This window comes from Mytilus galloprovincialis, chromosome 8, assembly GCF_965363235.1.
Source record: "Mytilus galloprovincialis chromosome 8, xbMytGall1.hap1.1, whole genome shotgun sequence".
NCBI lineage: Eukaryota > Metazoa > Mollusca > Bivalvia > Mytilida > Mytilidae > Mytilus > Mytilus galloprovincialis.
The window spans coordinates 39,977,736-40,002,790 of NC_134845.1; the positions used below are offsets into that span (position 1 = coordinate 39,977,736).

At 32.8% G+C, this 25,055-nt stretch overlaps 1 protein-coding gene across 5 annotated transcripts in view; it reads left to right on the plus strand.

The window, feature by feature from the left end:
• Nucleotides 1–1,173: 1,173 nt before the first annotated feature.
• The window catches only part of LOC143041919 (uncharacterized), a 40,782-nt gene continuing 16,900 nt past the window's right edge, over nucleotides 1,174–25,055 (plus strand). Inside the window, exons 1-11 of one of the 5 annotated variants that reach the window (XM_076214057.1) lie at nucleotides 4,346–4,449; nucleotides 6,288–6,465; nucleotides 6,984–7,054; nucleotides 8,846–8,884; nucleotides 10,333–10,383; nucleotides 15,267–15,329; nucleotides 16,430–16,492; nucleotides 17,733–17,928; nucleotides 18,837–18,902; nucleotides 19,218–19,310; nucleotides 20,175–21,516. In XM_076214057.1, the coding sequence (XP_076070172.1) occupies nucleotides 6,397–6,465; nucleotides 6,984–7,054; nucleotides 8,846–8,884; nucleotides 10,333–10,383; nucleotides 15,267–15,329; nucleotides 16,430–16,492; nucleotides 17,733–17,928; nucleotides 18,837–18,902; nucleotides 19,218–19,310; nucleotides 20,175–20,459 (996 nt within the window). In that variant the 5' untranslated portion in view covers nucleotides 4,346–4,449; nucleotides 6,288–6,396 and the 3' untranslated portion in view covers nucleotides 20,460–21,516. Of the gene's footprint in view, nucleotides 1,192–4,167; nucleotides 4,450–6,287; nucleotides 6,466–6,983; nucleotides 7,055–8,845; nucleotides 8,885–10,332; nucleotides 10,384–15,266; nucleotides 15,330–16,429; nucleotides 16,493–17,732; nucleotides 17,929–18,836; nucleotides 18,903–19,217; nucleotides 19,311–20,174; nucleotides 21,517–25,055 lie in introns of those variants that run through there. The other 4 variants (XM_076214053.1, XM_076214054.1, XM_076214052.1 and 1 more) reach the window with 4 other exon arrangements.

The following is a 25,055-nucleotide window of genomic DNA, read 5'->3' on the forward strand; positions in this document are numbered from 1 at the left end:
AAAAAATAACCTATATGGAAATTTTCATCAAAACTGTATCGTATGCCCTTTAATCCGTATTCATGTGAACTTCAATTTAACCCCTTAAGCTGGGGTCACACATTCACGATTTTTACTGCCGTCCTTAAAAGGACCATTCCCGATTAAAATTCGTCAAAAGTCTGATCAAGATCCTGTGAATCGTGGATGGAAATTAAAACTTTAATTAGAATTTGTAAAACAAATAATTTAATCACGACAACATTCAGATATTGTTCAGAAAGCGTCGATATTCAACTGTTTCCAAGCGAATTTATCCATATAATCCCGTTCTCAATCCGCTTCTATCCAATTAGTATCTTTCGCCTGGTAAAATTCGACCGAGTCTGTCACGACTGAGTCCCGATTCTACCGAATGTAATCCGACAGAGATCAGACCGTGCAGTGACCAGACAGTGAACCGACGCTGACGGAAGTTATCCGTTCGAAAACTGTCGGCATACTCGGGATGATCAGGTACTGTCGGCATACTCGGGACGATCAGGTACTGTCGGAACGTAATCCTATCACGGTCAGCTCTATCGCATTGCAAACGGCTTTGTCTGGTTTCAGTCGTATTGTATTCTGTAATTGTCAGGACTCTGACTTGGGTATCATTGACGAATTTCGTATTAATAATGGAACTGTTCCGGAACGGTTTCGGCAAAGACGGTTCGCAATCGACTAGATCTGGATGCAATCTGGACTCGATAGGCAGAAAAACAACAATGACAAATTTCTCCAGGTCATTCCCGTTCCACAGGACACCGTCCAGAATACACAGAACATTGTTAGGATTTTGATCCGATACAGCAGAAACTGTCACGACATAGGCACGATTGTGATCCGAATAGACACAATCGGCTGAGTTTCCCCGAATGTTACGGGACGCACCTAACTGTTGGGGTGCTTCGCCGAACTATTCGGACACTTCCCGACCCGTAGGAATCTGCTACGAACTTAAACGACTGCGTTCAGACAATGATAGGACATTCCAGATAATTGAGGATAGTAATCCGACTTTTTCACTTTTTGTATTGCTGTCTGATCTCAAACAGGAGCAATAATCGGCAATGTGTGAACCCCGCATTAACTAGAGATTGACAACGCATGCTTTGTACGTGTACTGTTTATTTAAAGGAAAGGAATGTCAACATTGAAAGTGAAACAAAGGTAAATCATTTGATGACTGTTTCGATCCACTAAACATCTTTCTTCTACATGTAAAAACGATGAGAAACATATATTTTTAATCTATAAAATAAAATTAAACAGACCTATAAAAATCCAACTGCACGTGTTGGCTTTATCTATGTATATCTAATCATTAGTATATTTATGTTTACATCGCTTATATGGTCATCTGAGGTCAACTCGATATTTAATTAGATGGAGTCTAGACTAAAATACACACGAAACGAATCTTCATATATTATTGACCCTATTTTCTGTAAACTGTTTAATTCACACTTTTGATAGTTTTGATAAATATTTTACATTGCTATAAATAAAATATGAGAATTTGAGTCAAATCGGTGACCATGAATTTGACAGCTAGTGCCCCTTTAACACGTCGGGACCACTACCTTATATGAAAATGCATAAATTAGCATACTTATGTTCTCGCACATGTAATTGTTTATTTGCATGTGACGCAATTTATTTTTACCTAGGTTTTAGACCAATCCACTAAATGAGTCACAATGCATGATGGACTACTACGTGTTTACAATCAACCAAGAACACGTGTTATTTACTGAAATACAACACATTTTTTTCCTGCAATGCGGGATTCACAATTTCGCTTAGTTTTTCATTTTGTGTATCCTCATTTATAGTTCGTGATATAAAGTATTACTTCCATGCTCAGGTTAACGAAGAGTTGTTTCTATGCGAAGAAAAAAGGGTTTGAATTACCCGATATATAGCCATTAACATGTTTCATGATGGCACAGAGATTAATTTCATGTATTTTTCCACCAGAAGCAACGAAATAACAGCGAAAAAACACAATTACCCATGAGACAAACTTACTGGTGTAAAGTAAGCCGTAGATAAAATGCAGCCGTTGGTGCTGATATTCAAGAGTACAGCAATGTTCGTTTAGATAATTAAAGGCAAATGTGGGATCCTTGAATTTTGTGTTCGTAAAAAAGGCGAAGAAATATTTACATACATGCCAGTGTTAACTAAATCTATAAGTATTGTTTTTGGTCACATTTCAGTATATGGGACTTCCAAACTGTTCCCTTTTTGTTGAAGGTAGTGAAGTCAGCAACTGTAGTTTCAGTTTGTTCTTTTTTTAACGGGCTCGGAGATTTGCCAAACTGAATAAAACCATTACAGCTGATTTCTTAAACCTGCAAAGTAAAACTTTGGTTGGCTTGCTTGCTTTGTTTGTATAGTTGTTTATACAAGCTTTGAAAATAAGATTGACATCTTTAAACAATATATATATATAGATAGGCATAGCTTTATTAACTTGTATATTTTATATTTTGTACAATATACAAACAAAGCAAGCAAGCTAACCAAAGTTTTGCTCCACACGCAATAGGAAATAAGCTGTAATGATTTATCCATATGTATGTGCGACAAGGTGGAAAATTTGATATGTTTTGTGAAAATTGCAGCGTTGGATCTATAATAAAAAAGAAGATGTGGTATGATTGCCAATGAGACAGCTGTCCACAAGAGACCAAAATGACACAGAAATTAACATTTATAGATCACCGTACGGCCTTAAACAATGAGCAAAGCCCATACCGCATAGTCAGTTATAAAAGTCCCCGATATGACAATGTAAAACAATTCAAACGAGAAAACTAACGGCATTAATTATATAAAAAAAAAAAAAATGAATGAAAAACAAATATGTAACACATAAACAAACGACAACCACTGAAATACAGGCTCCTATACAATATATTTTTTTTTTGATGGGATAGATTTCTTGTCCTTTTATATATTTAATTGGGCCGTTTTTCTTTTTGTTTTTTTTTGTTTGGATTGTTTTACACAAGTAATTTTTGGGTCATTAATGGCTTACTTTTCAGCATTGGACCTATGACTGCTTACTTTACTAAATTATGTCTTTGTTGGAAAGATGTCTCATTTGGCACTCATACCTCATCTTCTTATTTCTATATACAAAGCACGTTTTAAAAAAATAATAATAGGTAATATGGCACCCACTATCATCCAGAAACTTTTAATATTGGAGATATTTTACATCTGTCAACAGGACAGCAGCCGAACGATAAAAAAACCTCTGAGGTATATTTTGTGATAAAATTAGCAACAAACGGATATTATCGATGGATGAAACTATAAAAAATGTATTGAGCTATATACCGTACCCGCTCAGTGGCGGATCCAGGGGCGGGGGTTCCGGGGGATGGACTCCCTTTTTTTTGGACAATCAGTGCATTTGGATGGGGACATTTAGTTGGAACCCCCTTCCCTTTTATCCAGGGTTAGGACCCCCCTTAAAATGGCTGGACCCGCCCCTGCCGCTTTCATAACACTTCTTTTTAGCATACTGAATATTATGATGTTCTTACTATTAGTTCAGGTCCTGATAACAAAATACACATTCAGTACAGAAAGAAGTGTTTCAATGAAAGTTTCGTGTTTTTATAGCAGAAATGATTTTGCAATGACAGTATACAGGTTTAAAAGAGCTCAAATGATTTTCTTACTGGACAGTAGTCACTTCATTAGATATTTCACTGTGTCATGTCGTGAAATTAATGCAGGTTCAATTCATAACAATGCACAAAACCGGTTCAACTACTTTTGCGAGGCGAAAAAGAAAGTCGAATCGTGAAGCCAATAAACAATATTTTTTTAATCTGAGGATGCAAATTGAAGATTACGTTATATATTTTACATTAAATATATTTGCAGAATAAAACTTTGGTAATGAGAGTCCCAGACAATATATTAATTGACTGTTTTCCCACTAATTCCACGTGTTTTAAGTAGTAGTTTACTCGTAGTAGCCCACAATGCATTGTAGTTCATTGAGTCGATTGGTCAGTTTTCCAAGGCCATATAAGCCTTGTGTTTTGGAAATTACTATGCAAATATATTCTGACGTCAGAAAATCTAGAGTTCTCGACCTGTAAACACCGGTTTTCTTCTTTAATGGTTTAAATGTACACAGAAATGGGAAGAGATTTCATTCAAAGGTCGTGCCAGTATTTTAATGTACAGTTTAAATGTTAGGCAGTGTTTTCGAAGTAGAAATTTACCTAGATGACGTGTAATCTTATAAATTGTAAACTATATTTAAATGACCTAACACAGCGCATCACGGAAGTAAAATATATGTAAGCTTTACATTTATTGTTATGAATGCTTTCTTTGTACATTTGTAGCTTATGGTTTGGACTTTTTTTCTACACAGCCCCCTTTCACTTGGATTGGGTAAGTAATAGTGTATTGTTCATGCATACATCTCCAAGTAAGTCAAAAATAAAAAGAAACTCCAGTTCGATAAACCATAACATATAGTTTCATGGTAATTATGGTCTGCAGGTCGTTGGCGAAATTGATCTATAGTCTGATGTCTACGTACGGCAAAATAAAACTTTTAAGAACCAGTCATGTGATGATTTGAATCTCAATTCCTCAAAAGTTAAATAACTCGCACCTTTGAACACTTGTTATCAAACTCTGGCATTTCATTCAAGGAAGACTACAGTAATCATGGTAATACCATTTGATGATCACCAGAATCAGCAAATAAAGACTCAATGGAAAGATCTTGATTTTACCGGAAAAGAAAACCAACCAGAAGTTCTTCTACACATTATCTATAGCAAATCATTATGCAACTAAATATCCATATAATTTATTTTACTGGTTATTTGCCAATATTCAGTTGTAGTCATAGCTTTGAATCGATTGTGACAAATTAACACAGAATAAGACTTATCACAAAATTTGTACTACCCATAAACAAGGCAACAGATACAACTAGTGAGCCAGAAATTGTTTAATTACCTTTCCGAAATACCTGCATTAGAGATCAGCCTCCGCACGGAATGTGTTGTTGATGATATGACTGTGAATCCTTGGTCTCATCGCTATGTGGTATGGGTTTTGCTCATCGATGAATACCGTACAGTGACCTATAATTGTTAATTTCTTTAAGTTAATTATTAATGCATATATACCACGTTATTCATAGGTACAAACAACAACCACTGAAGTTCAGGCCCCTGACTTGGGACAGGCACATACATAAAGAGCATGTGGCGGGGTTAAACATGTTAGCGGGATTCCAATCTTCCTCTAACATGGGACAGTGGTGTAACAATACAATATAAGAACGAATTAAAAAAATCAGTTGGATAAAAATACAAATACTACATATACAAGTGGACGTGGCCGAGAACTTGTACATCCCAATAACAAAAAGACACTAAAAAGATCCGAGAGTACTCCAGTTATTGACAGCTTGTTCAAAGCCACTAACAACTAAAAAAAATCATGCATCTAAGACTAAATTATCAATCAGAACACATCCAACATCCAATGAATTTAGTGTAAAGACGTCATAAACAGTCGGAGAAAAACATGACCTTGTGCAATGCCAATATACAGGTATTAAGCGATTGTAGATTAATGAATGTGTATATGTATATAACAATTATTATTTAGATTGATTTTAATTTATTGATAACAAAATCAATATTTATACCTATAAAAACAATATTCAGTTATCTAACTACAGTGTTGAATTGGTAACCTGTTATGATACATTTATTTAAAGAACCGATAAGTTTACCAGGATCGTTTCTAAATTTTCCTGGCACGGTAAACAATATATATCCGTAAAAATGAGGATGTGATATCCTGTTTGAAATCAGTTTTCTACAGGTACAACCAAACTTCAAAACCAAATCTTTATATTTATGAAAGAATTTAGTAAAGGTTTTAAGTAATTTGTGGTAACGAAATCCCTGGCTTAATAATTTACCAGTAATACATAGATTACGTTCGTTAAATTCAAAACGTCACAACAGGCACGGGCATAGTGGACGAGTTGTGAAATATAAACACTGTAAGATGGTGCCAAAGGAACATCACCATCCAAAAAGCGCAAAGTAACAATAGGGAACGAAAAATCGTCCCTTTTGTCGTAAATTTTAGTGTGGAGTTTCCCGTTTAAAACCGAAATATCTGAAACTAGGAAAGGACATTTATTACCTTAACTATTCATTTCTTCTGTAAACATTTCATTATTACTTTCTTTCAAGGAACAAATCTTTTTGACGACTAATATACTGGAGACACGAAAAGAAAAGACTTAAACTAACCAAAAAGAGAAGATATGAATTATAACATAAATGCACACAGAATGATGGAATGTTTGTGGATATGATACTAACTGTTTGTTTTAGTATTTGTTATTATTATTTGAAGATTCCTTTTCAGGTAGGTTAATTGTTTTGAGATGTTTTAAGAGTGAAGTAAAAGATAAACAGAATATGATATTTGGGGTTTGAAAGACAAATAAACAAAACCCAAATATTGATCAAAACTCAAACAAAGTTGAAAAAACCCCATAATTACCACTGTCAAATTCCAGTATATCAACATTATAAAAACTTTAAATACATAAGAAATGATAGGAAAGTCCATAACAGGGAATATAAAAAATAACGAAAAACATTTTGTCTGTCTTATATCTTAAACGCTTGATACAGATCTAGACAAACAAAAAAAACAACACTTATATGTTCTTGATTTGACTTTTTATTTTAGGTCCTTTTTTATGATATAGCCCTTCAAAAGTTTCGGTTCTAATACACCCTTGAGATTTTGATAGTCGGCGGCTTTAAGCGGACCTGATGAACTTTACTCCAGAAGACGCATACAATTTATAAAGCGTCGTTTTCATTTTTTATGTTGATTTAAAGATTTATACATGCATGCTTTTTATTTGTATTTAGATTATGGCTTGGATAGTTGGAAAGATTATTTCATTGTGTTATTATATTCAAGGTTTACTACTACGGTTACTGTAAGTATAATATACATAATATACATTACCACTACACTACGTCATATATACTGTTTTTACAACCATATATTAAGCACACAATTATCTAACTAACGAAGCATTGTTTCAGATATTGCAGATTTTATGTTAGTCATTGGGTACTTATTTTAATAGATTTCATTGGTAAAGGTTATTGCCGAATTCAAAGTTTCAATTTTGATGAAAATTGATGTATCCACAGAATGAAATTGAGAATGGAAATGAAGAATGTGTCAAAGAAACAGCAACCAGACTGTAAAGAACAGATAACAGACAAAGGCCACCAATGGGTCTTCGATTCAGCGAGAAAATCCCACACTCTGAGGTGGGCCTCAGCTGACCCTTAAATAAAAATATGTTCTAGTTCAGTGACAATGATAAAGCATAGTTTATCGAAAAAGTAAAAACATAAAAATATTGATCTCCGCGTAAAAATTAAAAACGGAAAGTCCTTAATCAGAAGGACACATTGCAGATGCTACTGTCGTCCGATGTCTCAACAAATGTATCCGAATTCCGCAGACAGGATGATACCGATTTACAAGTGAAATGTGGATTGAACATTATTGGACTGAATCCGTAACAATAATGACATCGTTAAAAGAATTTTCAGCCGATGTTTAATGGAGATAAAAAAAAACTTCAGAAAAGCAGTTGTCGTGCATCTTTTAACAGATAGTCAAGGCAATGGCATTGCTCGTCGGATATACTATGCACAGGCACCTTATAGGAGTCATTTGCTTTGAAAGTATTTTTTTACTAATTTTTGTGTTTTGCAGAAATTTGATAGACATGGAAACACTCTAAATTGCTAAAATCGTTATAAGATCTACAAATAAGCCAAATTACCGAAATTAGCAATTCTCACCTTATTGAATATATGGCCCCTAAATGACAATCTTTTTTTTTTTTATTTCACATTTGTTTTCGAAACGTCACTATAGTAGATGGAGAGTTACTCTAAATGAAAGAAGAAAAAATCAGTTAATTATATCTACAATAACGTTAACATGGCTGAAATTGTAAAACGTTATTGGAATTATTGCCCTTGAATTACAACTTTTACTCATTTTTGTAAATGTTTGGCGACCTTTGTTACCTCGGTAGAGCCAAAATTATAGCGAAAGATATTTTAACCCACAAAGTTTTCATTCGATCAACATTTTCTTCTTGCATTTTATCACAATTGTTGTTACGAAAAAGTAGAACAGCAGTCAAAAATGTGATATAATCTTACTAATAATCAGTTTAAAACAATTATTAGCAAGAGCGACATACAACAATACAAAAATTAACAAGGCACAAATAACAAAGTCTGCTAAAAACAATTACAAAGTTGGAATGGCAATGGAAACGCAGACAAAATACTGCTGTGTATGATAGTCAAAACAACAGGTTATGATAGCAATCGGGAACATATATTCTATTGTTTCTGTCGTACTTATATCTGGTAGTAGGGCGTGTGGACCTCTTTGACAAAATCTGAATACAACAATAATAGAAAATACAATACTGATTTATTCCCTTGATATTAAAAAGTACAAATACGATATATTTTTCAGTGCCAACCAGTACTCTACTTTGTTCTCATAAGGTCCATTATCTTTCTGGATTCTAGAGATTGTAATATATAATACATCGGAATTTAATTTGGCCAATATGGCTGCTTCCAATGAGCTACTTGAAAATAATGAGTCCAATAATATACATTGTTTCGTTGATTGTGAATACAAATTATATGTAGACTTATACTATTAATCCTTTTTTTCCCAGAAGAGGTCATAACTATCAACCAGTTGCAAATGATGAAGAGTGAGTAGTTCTATTTTTATGGATTATGTTTGGGTGAAATAACCTCGGACTACAAGTTCACTTAACTACTTAAATGTATCATAATTATACATTGTAGAAGTTTTCAATACCATGACCCTTACCTTTTCTATCTATATACCTATATCTTATCAATAACGCATATCATTTATCCTCCCATTCATAAGAACATTTAAGGTACCGACTGTTGATCTTTTGTGTGAGGTGTGTTTTGATGGGAAGGTGACAAACCATTTGCCAAATATATGTTTGCTTCTTAATTTCTTGAAAAAGATCAGTAGTGAAGTGGAAAACAAATTGTAATTTTGAGTGTCACTGATGAGTCTTTTGTAGACGAAACGCGCGTCTGGCGTAAATATTTTTTAAACTGGTATCTATGATAAGTTTATTTACAACCACTGGGTTGATGCCACTGCTGGTAGAGTTTTAATTCCCCGAGGGTATCGCCAGCCCAGTAGTTAGCATTTCTGCGCTGACATGAAATATCATTGATATGGTCATATTTTTTAAATTAACTGTTTACAAAACTTATGAATTTTTGAAATACTTAGGTTTTTCTACCTCAGGAATATATTACCTAAGCTGTATTTGGCAAACCTTTTAGGAATTTGGGTCCTCAATACTCTTCAACTTCGTACTTTATTTAGCTTTTTTTGGATTCGAGCGTCACTGATGAGTCTTTTGTAGACGAAACGCGCTTCTGGTGTAAATCCAAACTTTAATCCTGGTATCTATGATGAGTTTATTAATTGAAAGTTATTAATAAATTAAACAAAGACATTATTGATTTGAAAAAGTGTGATCTCCGAGTTAATAATTCATATAATTGTGAATTTGACATTTAGTGGTAACAAGTAAAATCACAAAAATACTTATCTCTGAGGAAAATTTAAAACGGAAAGTGGCAAAAACAAAATGATAAAACACATCAAACGAACGGACAACAACTGTCATATCCCTGATTTAGTACAGGTATCTTCAAATGTAGAAAATGGTGGATTGAACCTTGGTTAATAGCACTTAACCTCTCACTTGTATGACAGTCGCAGCAAATTCCATTATATTTACAATGATGCGTAAACAAAACAGACATAATAGGTAAAATTGTTAAAAAAAGGGGTACAGCAGTCATGCTGCATGTTGTAAGTAGTGAGTTGTAATCAATGCATTTGAATGGGGACAAATTGTTGGAACCCCCCCCTTTTGTCCTGGGTTGGGAACCCCCCTTTTTAAAATGGCTGGATCCGCCCCTGCTATTACTATAATTTTTAGTTTTGCATTTTATCGTAACGTCACTTGTACCTTTTTGTAAGTTTATTTATTATATTTTTATTTTGTTTTTATACCATTGAGTCAGTAACAGTTTATCAGAATTAAAAATTCACATTCTAGTACAAGAAGTCTCATAATCCTTGTAATAATTATTGTAGATCAGGGTTAGTGGCTGGCATTGACAGAAAACTTATCGAAGCTAATATAAGGTAACTTACAAATATCTGCTTGGTATTATCGTCTCTTAACAGCTTATACCAGGGTTTGGATGTTCACACATTTCAACCTTAGTAAATGCGAGGTTTATTGCCTCTATGAAGGAGAGCTATTTTGGGGTCTTATAGATTATACAGCCAAGACAATTTTACACTATAACAAAAATAGTAAATATAAGTCATCTTAAGACCACCATTACAGTGTTCAGAAACTACCACTGTTTCTCACTTTATCGGATTTTCCTTTCCATCAAAAATGGAAAAATATATTTTGAATCTCCTTCAAACCCCTTAGGGGGAGGGGGTAGGAAGGACAATCAGAACTGAACCAAAATGGGAAGTGCAAAAGTTTTAATCACTACAACCTTTTCCAATATATGCTAGTTCTCTATAAGCCCATATATTGAGCAGTAACTTGATATTGTTTATCTTGGCTGTAATAATACATAGAATCATATTTGTTTTATCAAGCTCAAACCATTACACCAAAGTCCAGCATTTTCTGAAAATTTATCAAACAAATATAAAATTGATTTAGGGACTTATGGTCACCATCCAGGACTAAGGAAAAATCGTCAGCATATTGACTTAACAAACACTGAGTAATTAATTGTTACAACAGCAACATCAGGGTCATTGTTAATAGCTGCACTGTGTAATTCCAACACTAACATAAATAGATAAGGAGATAGTTTATCCCTTTGACGAATTCCACTTTTCAATGAAAAAAAAATCTGAAATATATCCGTTATTTATAACGACACTAGAGACATCACAGTAGCATGCTCTTATCTAACTATTATATGGTCAAAGCCATAAAACTGCAAAGCCTTTAGTATAAAAGTTCCAAATCGAATAAAAGTAAAAGTCCAGGAATGTCGTCTTCCCCCATCTTTTCCATCAGATCATAAATGAATCTAGTACATTCGCTTATATACATATCTTTAAGAAATCCTTTTTATTTATAACTTACTACATTTACCAGTACCTCTTTGAGTCTATTTGCTAGACTTGCTGTAGCTATCTTATATATATATATATTCTACACACAATAGTGTGATAGGTCGCCAGTTCTTTAGATAAAATTTTGACCTACCCCTCTTTGGTATACAAATAATGTCCCTGCCTTTTAGTGATAGAGAACTTTACATTTTCTAAAGCCTCATTTAACCATCTTAGCAATGGTATCTTCATTTCAAATTTTGTATAAATCTCAACAGTGAATCAATCTATACCAGGTGATTTTGGAGTTCTTCATATGCACTGGGGTAAAGCTGATGACCGTAACTGCATTCACGGTCATCCCAAGATGTCGGATGAAAAATTAGGTCAGTTTCTGTATTGTCTGTTAAAGTGTTTCTATATCATTTTCTTTACAAATCATACATTGAAACGATGTAAATTTATAAAAGAATCACTCGGAAATCACTAATTACTTCTGAGAAATGTGCATGAAACGGGAAATTCGATTTGAAAAAATCGTTAAGATGACCGTAAATCATAATCAAAATATTTTCAAGATGACCGTAACATAAAACAAGGATGACCGTGATTGGTAAAAAGATGACCGTAACTTGTAAAGGATGACCGTAATTTGTAAAGACTGACTGTAATTTATATAGGACGACCGTAACTTTTATAGGATGACCATCAATTCTAAGAAATATCCGTATTGTATTCAAAGCTTTTTTGTTGAGTTTGTCGATCTCAATCGGGGCTCGGTTAGCGGATATAAATATGTTTCATAAATTTCTTTTTTTAAACTATAATATAATTGGCCATGTTTAGGATTTATAACAATGATAGTAAATTGCATATTTCTCGTAAACAATGAAATATTCATTGATATCGACGTTAAAATTTTAACACAAATTGACAGCGATACGACGAAAATTTGAAGAAACATGAATGTGTCCCTAGTACACGGATGCCTCATCTACACTATCATTTTCTATGTTTAGTGGACTATGAAAATGGGACAAAACTGTAATTTGGCATTAGAATTAAAAAGATCATACCATAGGGAAAATGTGTACTAAGTTTCAATTTTATTTAACTTGATGCTGGACAAACGGACAAACAAACAGACGAACGGACGAACGTACGCACAGACCAGAAAAACATAATGCCAATAAATGGAACATTAAAAACATTAATAATACATACGAATATTTGGTAATCGAGCCCATGTGTATGGTTCCAGAGGAAGCAGATTAAAATCTTAATTTGTCTTGATATATGCAGGCGGAAACACTTTTGAAATAGGACCAAAAGAATAGAAGCTCTGTGTTTATCGAGAAAGCGATAAATGTTAACTGTAATGTTTGATATAGTAACAAAATTTTAAAAAGTTAATAGAAATAAATAAAACGACAATTTTCTTATTTTAAAAACACCTTTTGCATAAGTTTTCAATGTATCTATTACATAGTAATGCAAAACAATAAGATATCAAGTCGACGACATGGTTCTTATCGGGGCCATTTATAGCTGACTATGCGGTATGGGCTTTGCTCATTGTTGAAGGTCTTACGGTTACCTATAGTTGTTAATGTTTGTGTCATTTTGGTCTTTTCTGGATAGTTGTCTCATTGGCAATAATACCACATCTTCTTTTTTATATATAGTATCTATAAGTTGGATGTAGAAAATGCATAACCTCCGATTGTTTTTTATCACGGACGGAGAACATATCAATCTTTTAGTTCAGAAATTTTCGTGTCTGCCCTTCCATTATGTGAATCAAGAAAAAATTCCCCAAAACAGGTAACGATTGTATCGAAAAGAGAAAAATCGAGTGCACCTTTTTATGTTGGGGCATGTTTGGTGTGTATATTTGTCTTTAAAACGTACAAAGCAAGAGTATTTTATATAGCATCTCGCTTCAGATTCTATCATTATTATATATCAAAGCTACAGGTTGACTTTATAACGTAAAACAATGACAGTACGAAAAGATGAAATATATGGGTCAAGTGAGATACCTATCTAATGAATCACAAAAACAGAGTAGGTGTGTTCGAATAGCTATTTTACTAAAAGTACTTGACGACAGTCTTTTAATATGGATGATGAAAATGGATATCTTCGAAAAATATGATTTTCTTGTGTGTGATAACTAGGGTTTATAATCTTCAACCACTGAAAATGTTTAGTCTGCCCTTCCACGAAATATTTAATTAGAATTTTTTTAAATGCTTAAGAATTTTCAAAAAATCCATCTGACATCCGAACAGACAATATTTTTAAGTTGAATCAATGCAGACAAGATCATTAACTAATGCTCATTAGCTAGTAGATACATTTGTCTTTTAAAAAATAACTGACATATAACGATCGATTGTAATGGTGCTATCTGGATAAATTTATCAGTTTTCAAGAGCAAAATTGACAGAGCGTCATCCCTACAATGGCTTCCAGTTCTACGATTGTGAGCATGAACTGGCGTAATGGGGAGATAATTTTGAAGAAGTAGAATCCTGACTGTATGAATAACATTTCTGTATACGTTCCGCCTTGTGATACGCTTTTCGTACAATACTATTTTAAGAATCTACTTTGCTGGAGCTCACCTTCACTAGTTTATTCGAATGATATTTTTCAAAATATTTCTGTTATTTTATTTGCACGACAAAATGAAAGACGATATAATATCAATGAGTGTACATGCAATTTTTTGGCATTTTTAAAAATGTGTATTTATTATATGTCATTAAAAGGAATCCCAGAAACAAAAAACAAAATCTTTTGTCGAGCAGTTGAAGGCTGTGCACCGCATTTTTTTTCATTATGCTTGTAAGGTGTCATTTTATCGCGCTTTTGTAGCATGTTTTCCCTTCCTGTTCATTTTCATGTCTTTTGGCAAATTCATTTTAAAAATTAAACCCTCTACTGTAAAAAAGATACATATGGTAATCTTTGCATTTGAAGCACGTCTTATTTTCTTCTACCTATAGGATAAAACTCTCATATTAATATGTGTATACCAACACGATTAATCATTTGATACAAAAAGATAGATATATAAATACGGATATTTCTTAGAATTGAGGGTCATCCTTTAAAAGTTACGGTCATCATTTACAAATTACGGTCATCTTAAAAGCAGTTACGGTCAGCCTTGTTATGAATCGCTGATTCTGTTACGGTCATCTCGATTGTGATTTACGGTCATCTTGGCGATTTTTTCAAATCGAATTTCCCTTTTCATGCACATTTCTCAGAAGTAATTAGTAATTTCCGAGTGATTCTTTTATAAATTTACATCGTTTCAATGTATGATTTGTAAAGAAAATGATATAGAATCACTTTAACAGACAATACAGAAACTGACCTAATTTTTCATCCGACATCTTGGGATGACCGTGAATGCAGTTACGGTCATCAGCTTTACCCCAGTGATATGTGTAAGAGAAGACAGAAATCCTGCATAGTTAAAAGTCCCTCACAAGTACCCAACTATTCCTCATTATGTTTGGTAATAAAAGGATATTTTTTATACTTTTAAAAAGATGAGCCACTTGAATGAAGAAACTTTCCAAGTTCATGTCAGATAATTTTCGTGACAAATTATATTCAATTTAAATAATTATAATATTGGACTACAAGTTGCACTACAAGTTATATTGATTTAAATTTTGAAAAAAAAATATTCCAGTTTAGGTAGTTGACCCTGATTTCATGTACATTGAACATGAATATATGATGGTACGATAGGGCATCGAACCCTTAGAATACACATCTTTGTGTTATTATGTATTTGAGAAATCCGTATATGTTTACAAAATTGGTCAGAAAAACACATTTAGAACTATTTGGACATCTGTATAAGGTATCTGTATCAGATGCACCTTTGACAGTGTTTCTTTATTTTTAAGGCTCCACGATTCTCAAGAAAAAATAACCACGTTACAGAAAGAAAAGGAAGATGCAATAACAAGGTTATATAGCTATAATGGTCCATTTCCTGTTGTCTTTCATATCGGGATTTGTTTTATATGAACAAGTTGATACATGACTAAATTCATAATCTTGTTATATATTTTCTGTCGACCAATACACACGAATGCCATGATTAAAACAAACATTTTTGATGTAGTAGTATACATTACATTTATTGTATTGCTTTACGATGAGTACAAGAGCAAGTTTATTTTTTAGCAGAGTTAAATTCCCGATACGAAGTGGAGGGAAATAGTTGTGTGTCGAATGGCGAATAGACTTGCCATCGTCTGAATAACAGATAACAAGTTATTTACAATACAGAAAATATTTGTTACCAGTAAACAGTCTTTTTATAGGAAAATGTTTGTTTCCAGGAAATAATTCATACACAGTTTAAAGTTTCCCGATAAAAAATCTTTTTAAAGGGAATGTTTACTTCCAATAAATAGTTTTTTGAAATATTACTAGTAACTGGTTTATAGTCTTTTTCACAAAATGTCGTAAAAATATTACATTTATTCGTCAATAACTTTAGTAAAAGTATGCACACTATAAAGTTATAATAATTTTATATGTTTCTTAATGGTTTAAGCCAGTTTTACAACCAAATTGACTGCCATTACATAATAATTTAAGTTGCAGATGTAACACGTCTTCAGATTTGCTGAAAGTGGTTTGCTATCAGCTCATAATTTTGTCATGTAACCGTTACGTCATAATCTCACCCTCCCCTGCTATACTCCAAAAAATGGAATTTAGAATTGAATTATAAGAAATGACTGTTTCATTATTCTGTCTGATCGAATTAACCTGAAAAAAAAGTGCGCACTATTCGATAATCCGCTACAAGTTTTATTTAGTGTGTACCACATTTTGTTATTTCAATCATTTCATATACAGAAAAAATATTACAATCATTACCTAATTGAAATTGTGTATTGGTTTCTTTTGGAAACTCTCCAACAAATACAATTGCTATTTTGCATATTTTAAATAGAGGAACTATATTTTATTCACGTCTTATATCGAAAACATAAAACTTTTTTGGTTAAATGCATAAGGTCTGTAAATATGAAAATGTTTCTTTATCTCTAAGATTTCAAGACTATCAAGAAAAAATAAATGGGTTACAGAAAGAAAAGAGTGATGCATTAACAAGGTAATATAGTAACATAATAGTCAACTACATGATGTCTTTCATATCGGTATTTGTTTTAAATAATGACATTTTGAATTGGTGTCAGTTAGAACTTGTCTATTTGATATACTTGAAATTTTACATGCTTTGAATATAGTACATAAGTTTATGCAATCCTTATACCAAGAAACATCTATTTAAAATTGGAATGGAACAGGTCGTCCTATACAAAAAGGGTCACCTACCGCAAGATTGATTGTTGATTGTTGGTTGCTTAACGTCCAGTGGCAAATATTTCATGCATATTCAGGACGAGAACAAGTTCACAATAAATACAATAGGTAGGTTGATACAATAGAGGCCATCTGGGATGATGGTCGGGGAAATTTGGACTGTCACTGGAAAATGAGGGTATATTGGATAGGGACAGAAATTTTGCCTTGCAACAGGCCACATACGGACCCCTCAAAGAGTTGTTGCAAGGGTTCTTAACGTGCAAAAGAGCGTGGCACTCTCTTTACACGAGGCATCGGATTTAACGTCCCCCTTCTGACCGGACGTGACTGCGAACTTGATACATCCCGCACAACCAAACGGACGCCCCACTTCGGCAAGCGTTTTACTGCCGGTCGAGAGAAGACCAAGTGACCATATTTCTATACCCCAGTCACCCTTGGGGTGGCCTACCGCAAGAAGGATAGAAACATTAAAGTTAAATACTGTTTTTATTCACACGAATTTTGTTTTTTGGAAATTGTTTGTCAGTTCCGCTGTAAAAATAAAGGTTGTACATGTAAATAGTTTAGGTTTGAACATAATATTTAACACGAAAGTGATGGGAAATAAATGTATGCATTTTCCCCTAAAATATTGTGATTTTTTTTCTAGTATTGTTCAAAAATTATTATGTCATACTTTTTCAACTATTTTTTGTCTCGAAATAGTAGGTCAATAAATTTAAGGTATGGCTTGTATTGAAATGACTTTAATTATGCCATTTAAAGTTAAGCTTTACTAACAGAAATAACTACAGGTTAATCACAGCATCTGTATTTGAAAATATAAAAAAAGTGAAGCTTTAATTCTAACTATACAATGAAATCAAAAGTATATATGTGTATACAATTGCCTAAAATAAACAATTAGCTTCATTAGCCAATCATTCTCACAGCCTGTATAAAAAGATGACAGAAAAACTTGTACCAAGTACACACAATAAATAAACTGTAAGTAAAAAACTTGACTATTTGTGTTGTTCTAGATTGAGTGAGGTAATGGGATCAAAATTAAGAGACAATAATCCAGCAATAACAGACCTTAATGATCCAAACAGACCAATGAAACTTGGGGATCAGTTTAGTGAGTTGTATGAAAACGAATGGACGGATGCCTACTCTTTGTTAGAAAAGAAGTTCACGGAAATCGAAACGATAGACGTTCTTATTAAAATTCTTAGCGTAAGTACAGGTGTTTAATTCTTTGGGTAGTTATGTACTACATTAGGATATTATTGCATTGCTTCTTAATGAACTTGTCGTTCTTCGAAAAAATAAACTTTTTGTATTTATTGATTTCACTTTCAAATCGCGCACTAGAATACAAAGCAACCATTTAATTACATTTATCTTCCTTCCCTACGCCTATATTACCCTGTTCTGTCGCTCAGTAATTCTCGTATCAAGACTTCAAAACGAGACCAGGCATTATCAGCGACGTCACAATGTGAGAGGAGAAGTTATCAGCGACGTCATAATGCGAGAGGAGACATTATCAAGCTTTGCTTTCGTCAAGCGTAAAACTGTCTTAGGGAGGGCAAAAAGACCATTAATAGAACGATAAATAGATAATTGGGTTTTCTATGTAAAGATATCGTAAAATATCAGCCGCTCGACACAATGTGAATTTTTTTTAGCTCGTTCGCTACGCTAACACGCCAAAAAGGTTCACATTGTGGCTCGCGGCTGATATTTTGCGATATCAATGTGTAGTAAACCCGATAATCTATACGTATTCACTAATCATCTTAAGATTCTACTTTAAAAATAAAAATGAACAAACTTAAGGCTTATATATTTTGGCTAAAACTTTTGAACAGATCATCATGATAGATCATGTTAATGACAACTAAATGTTAAATAAAAATTTAATCCGTATAACAACTGAAAAAAAGCAATGCAAATTCCAAGGAACAGTTATAATGTCTATTGGACTATACTAGAAAATAACATTTCACCATATAAAGAATAGTCATAACAAAAAGGCTAACAATGGTGAACAAACTTACAAACACTTATATGGAAAACGTTTAATTCAAATATATGTTTACTTTTTATTGGACATTCACATAGTTCGGCATTCCTTGTAGGAAATTTATGAGATGTGTTTGGCAGAAGTTTCTCTGCAGCTATCCGGACACAGAAGCGCTGTTCAGGTAAGCAAGTAATATCTATCAACAGGAAATATACAGAATGGGAAACACCCCATTCCTTATTTTCCATTACTAAATATTTGTACTTTTTTTTTTAAAAGAAAATAGTTATTTAACTTTTTGTTAACCAATTGTTGTCATTGCCAATTTGTGGTCGAAATAAAGTTACACAAACCATCTTTTTTATAATTTTGACATTGAATAACGAATGAATTCAATATATTGAACTGCTTATTATCACATTCCGACTAGTTTATCATTTAAAAGTTATTTTGGGAAAACATGCAAGTTGATAGTGAACAAGATTTTACTTTGTAGGGTTTAAGTGATGATGAAATTGAAGGTTTTATAAAAGCTGTAAAGGATTCAATAAAAATCAATGCATCAAAGTATATTCCACTACTCCGTAAGGTATGTAATATATTCTATAGATGATGAGCAAATACATTTTGTTGTTAAGAAACAAATTTGGCAGATAGACGTGCACACAACTGGGAGAATAGTTTTCACCTGATTCAACCTTGTGATATTTAAAAAAAAATAATAAAGCTATTATGTTCTAGTTTTATACATTAATAAGTTTCGTACAACTTGCGGTTGAAAGGGTACGCAAACACTTTGCTTCATTTTTTTGGACCAGATTCGCATTTCGACAACCAATGTCTCTTTAGTGATGCGTGACTCTAAAATATTTGAAAATCCAAAGTTTACTAAAAGGACGAAGATCTTTAACCTGAAAAGTACAAAAGAGTATAGCTGAAGCCTGGCAAGGAATCTGAGCTTTGTATGAAGGAGATACATTCCTTAATTTTTATAATTTCCAACATTTTGTAACAGCAAATCTTAATGACACAAAATCTTGGATTTCACGCAAGTACCGAAATACTGGCTACGGAGCTGGTATTCACCTGCGGAGGCGTCTACCCATTAGTAGTAATAACATTAATGGTATTAATGTTTCTGCACCAGATGAGCATTTAGACAATCAATGTCTCTTCAGTGATGGCCGTGGCCGATATATATTAAAATACAAAGCTTACTTAAACGATGAAGAGCTTTTAATCGAAAAAAGGACCAAAAGTATAGCCAAAGCCAGGCAAGGATTTTTGCATGAGGGAGATCAATACTTTGATTGTAAATAATCGCAAACACATTGTAACATCAAATTTTGATAACACAAAATCCGTATTGTTTTACTTAATTTCTACACAATTGAAATAGGTGATGTATTGTAATCTGCACAATTCCTATAATAACCATTTGCCTCGTTTTCAGAAAATAACCAGTGACAGTTCAAGTTGTAAAACAGTTGTTCAGCACAGAGAAAGCTGTCTAGAATACGTAGAAATTTGCGTTAACCTATGTTATCATGTAGCTGTCCAAGATCCACCAATGGTTATAGATTTTAAACCTGGAAAGAATTTTGATAAACAGTTATGGAAGGAATACACTCGGTCAGGAACCGAGGTTGAATACGTAGTATGGCCTGCTTTGTATTTGTACAAGGGAGGCCCGATTATGTCAAAGGGTGTTGTTCAGCCTACAGAAACAAACAATTGATGTTATACGTTAACCAATTCGTTTTAAAAGAGTCGTTATCTTATCATATCATTATTATTTCTGTATAATTTTATATTGAAATATTAATAACAAGCTATTGAACGTATATATCTTACCAACAAACAGAATACATAACTAATATCTGGTCCAATTATTGCAAAAGAATTAAGCTTGGTAAAATATTTCTTCTCACAATATAAACAAATCCCTTTAAATAATTATTATAACTTCATTAATAGTTCAAAGTGATTGATTGTTCTTTGTGCCCATGTTTGGTTCCTACTTTCATTTTGTCCTTTAAATATTATGTTTTGATTTTCCACTCATTCAGTTCATTCCTTTAAATTGCTTGTCTTTAATTTATGAATCTCATTTTGACGATAGAAGTGGTCATTTTTTTACTATAGTTGATGCTCTTTTTGTTTTAGATATCTTCACAAGCATTTCTCGAATTAAGAACTGACCAGCTACGCTACGCTGGTCAGCTCTTAATTCGAGAAATGATTGTGAAGCTGCGTGTTTAAATAATGTTTGCTATTCAAGAAGAAAAACACTGTTTGCTATTCAAGAAGAAATGATGTAAACAGAATATTAATATCAACAGTTGGAAACAAATTTTCCTTTCTGACGGGACACAAGTTGTACTTGCGGAAGGGGAAAATCTGAAATGATCAACGAACCCATGCTTATTTCTAGATAAAAAAAATCAACATTATGAACGTTAAATCTACCTCAGGAAAAGATTACCTTAGCTGTATTTGATAAAACTTTTAGGAATGTTTGGACCTCAATGCTCTTCAACTTTGTACTTTATTTGGCCTTTTTAACTTTTTGTTATTGGAGCTACACTGATGATTCATTTGTAGACAAAATGCTTGACTGGTGCACATTAAAAATTTCAATCCTGGTTTATATGAGGAGTTTATTCATTACATCGTAATCTATAGCGTCAATGGTCTAAGTATGCTCTTCATTATGGCAATATATCAATTTATGGCTAACTTTTATATAAACTACGTTTATGTGCTTACATATAATCCTGCATTAGCCCAGGTGGTCGTGTGGTCTAGCGGGACGGCTGCAGTGCAGGCGATTTGGTGTCACGATATCACAGTAGCATGGGTTCGAATCCCGGCGAGGAAAGAACCAAAAATTTGCGAAAGCAAAATTACAGATCTAACATTGTTGGGTTGATGTTTAGACGAGTTGTATATATATATTATATATATATAAGTGCTTATAAATAGCAGTACATGACATACAAATCTATGGGAGTGTGGATTAATCAGTACAGAGATTAATTCAATTACACAAATAAAATTATAGATTGCCTAACAATGTAATTTTAACACACTATCTAGTATGTAAATATAAAAATGTTTAAAATATTTACAAAATGATGAAAATAAACGCAATATTTCGCTAGACCAACTAGCTATACCAAGCGTGTATCAATCCAGGTGAAATCGGATGTAGATGATAAGAAACTTTTGCAGCTCAATGTATATGTTGCACTTAGCTGCCTTGAAAATAAGAAAATTTTGCAGCTCAATGTATATGTTGCACTTGAATTTAGCTGCCTTGAAAATACATAATTGGTAGTTGAAGTTAGCAACGTCCATTGGCCAAAATTCCGGGATGAAAAGGACGATGCTTTGTTCTAAATTATTCTTTATCTTTCCTGTATCTTTTCTCGTCTTTTTCGTTAAGACCATCAGGTTTTAAAGTGTGGAATTGGTGGATCCAAAAGTTTTCTCTTCTCCTCCTCGCCGTGGTGTCCCACTCGGTGTTGACTTCTATAATTTGGAAAGTAACATTATCAAAAGGATGTTTCGTTGAATGAAGATGTCTTGTGAGAGGACAGTTTTTGTTGGTTTTGTACGATGAACGATGGTTATTGAGCCGTATATTAAATTTGTCCATTGTTTCGCCCACATACTGAATGCCACGAGTGTCACATGTTAATATATAAATTGAGTTCTCAGTTTTACAGTTGGAATTAGAGTAGATTGTATAATTTTGTTTAGTAACGGAGCTGATGAAAGAACTGCTTGTATTGGCAGCTTTACAACACAAACAATTCCTTCGACCACATTGTTTGTAGCAACCGGCGATGGAGTAGGCTGCTTTGGTAAGACAGATGTCACTAATTTGTCACGGATGTTTTTATGTCTTCTGAAGGCCATGACTGGTGGTGATGAAAATACTTTTTTTTTAGATTTAAATCATTTTCTATAATTTTCCAATGCTTCTGAACAATGGATGACACATTTTTAAAATCAGGATGGTAAGTGAGTACAAGGGGTGTTCTGTTAGCTGCGCTATTCTTATCTTTGTACTCAAGAAGGTCTTGGCGACTAGTTCTGTTTGCTCTTTTGAAAGCACTATCAATGATGTTGTTATTGTATCCTCGAACAACTAGATGTTTACGAAGTTGTCCAAGTCTAGCATTTTTCGTATTTTCAGTAGAGCATATTCTCTTGATTCGCAACGCCTGGCTGAATGGGATACCAATATATATATATATATATTATATTTATATACGTTATACAATGTACGATGCTTGATAAAAAAGGATGAAAAAAAATGACGTCTTTCTAACTTGATTCTTTTTTTAACAACCCTATTGTGTAAAATAATCTAAAAATTCATTTTCATCTCTCAAAATAATTGTATTTTTTATTTTCACAGTAGATTTTCCAAACACAAGCGCTCTCACTTTAAAAAATACAGTTTAAACTTCTTGTCAAAGAGCAAAGTTGTCCATCGTACTTTGTCTTTCAGCACACAAATCCATATTTGCAAGTCAGTGACGAATTGATCACAATCGTCAATATTTACCTAAATTTATGCTGACAAATTATTGCATATCTTACAAATTATTTTTTTCATTTAGAGAATAAGTTTTAATGGTAAATCTTTATTGATTCTTTTCATTCACATCTTGTATAACCCTTGACGATTTAGAGCTTTTAGAATTGCATTATTAATTTTATGTTTTCAGCTGTTGTTGAGAAAAAAAACATGGTATTATTTAGATGTCTGTAGTAGTTATTTTTGTAGTTCTATAATTAAAACTATCCCCCAGATCAGTAAAAGTCACTAAATTTATTAATCTTATAATAGTGGTAAAACAAAACTTTCTCAACAGAGCCGTTTTCCTTAAAAAGGCACAACTTTAAAGAAGACGGAACAACTTCACCCAAATAGAAATATTTTTATTTTGGAATAAAAAATAGCCTTTAGAATTGTTTTTTTTAGGTATAGAAATGAAACTTCTCAGTATATTGGTTAATTGCTATTTATCTTTTGGAAAATTTGCTGCTTTTTTCATGAATACATTTCGAGTATAAAAGGGTTAAACAATTTTTCTTTACAAAAAGATAAGTTTCTCCATTTGAAATCCGATTACTTAAATACACGCATCAGTTTAATGTATCTGAGGACCTGTGACGATCTTACGTCATATAAACAAATAAGATATGCACAATCAACAGTATTGATAGATATAGATCAAACTTTATAACATTAACTTTTGCAAACAATGTTGTTACGTTATCAGTTTCGTACAGATGTGGGATTTGTTTTAACTTTCGGCGATAATCTAGACATTTGGAAAAGTAGGGTATTATCTGGTCCTGACTAAAAAGGGCACACTATGTTATATTTTTTGTTTTCTTTAGTTTTTGTTAACCATAGGTGCTTAGGGAACAGTCATTATTTATCAGCTGAAGGGGTCGGTGCATTTTAGGGGGGGGGGTCATTGGTAAAAATATTCTGTTATTTTGACCCTTTCTTCTTTATTCTCAAAACCCCTTCATGACCCTCATAAGAATGCTTAATGGGCACCATGGCATTCACACATACAAAACAATACACTTTATGATTTTGAAAAACATTTCCACCTGAAATAAAATTAGTGATATTTGCAATGTGTTATTCCAGTTGCACTTGCTATATTGGGATCCTGATTTTTTTTTCTTTATACCTAAGCAAATTAAGGTATAAAGGTTAAAGAGAATTCAGAGACAAATGCCTGTGATTGGGATTGCAATACAAATAATTATATGATGAGAAAAATTAAAATCCGAGAAATGTTTCCTCTTTTTTTTTTTTTTTTTTTAATATTTTAACTTTTTTCATTTACAAATAATTCTGTGACAGCAAATGTAGATTTATTCATTATATAGAATATAAATCATTATTGAAGGTTATCTATAATAAATTTGTAGAATTATTAGTTTGATATATATATAGTGCATATAGTGCCTTTGATAGCTTTACTATTTAAGGATTAGCATTTTCAAAGTTAGGGACAACAATATGTAAAGACTATGACTTCATTTTGTACATGAATGTTCAACTTAAATAACAATACATTTTTTTCTCATTTAAATGCTTATTTTGTCAATTCTGAAGTCCTACATACAATTGTCAGATATTCTTATTTTAGAAAAAAATTAAGAAGAAAAACTCTTTGTTATACTCTGGGTTTCTCAAAGCCTGTTACAATGAAGCTGGTAGTCATCACCTTCTCACAACTTTTATTTGATTGGATTTTTTTTTCGAGGGGGGTCAAACTTTTCAAACTCTGTT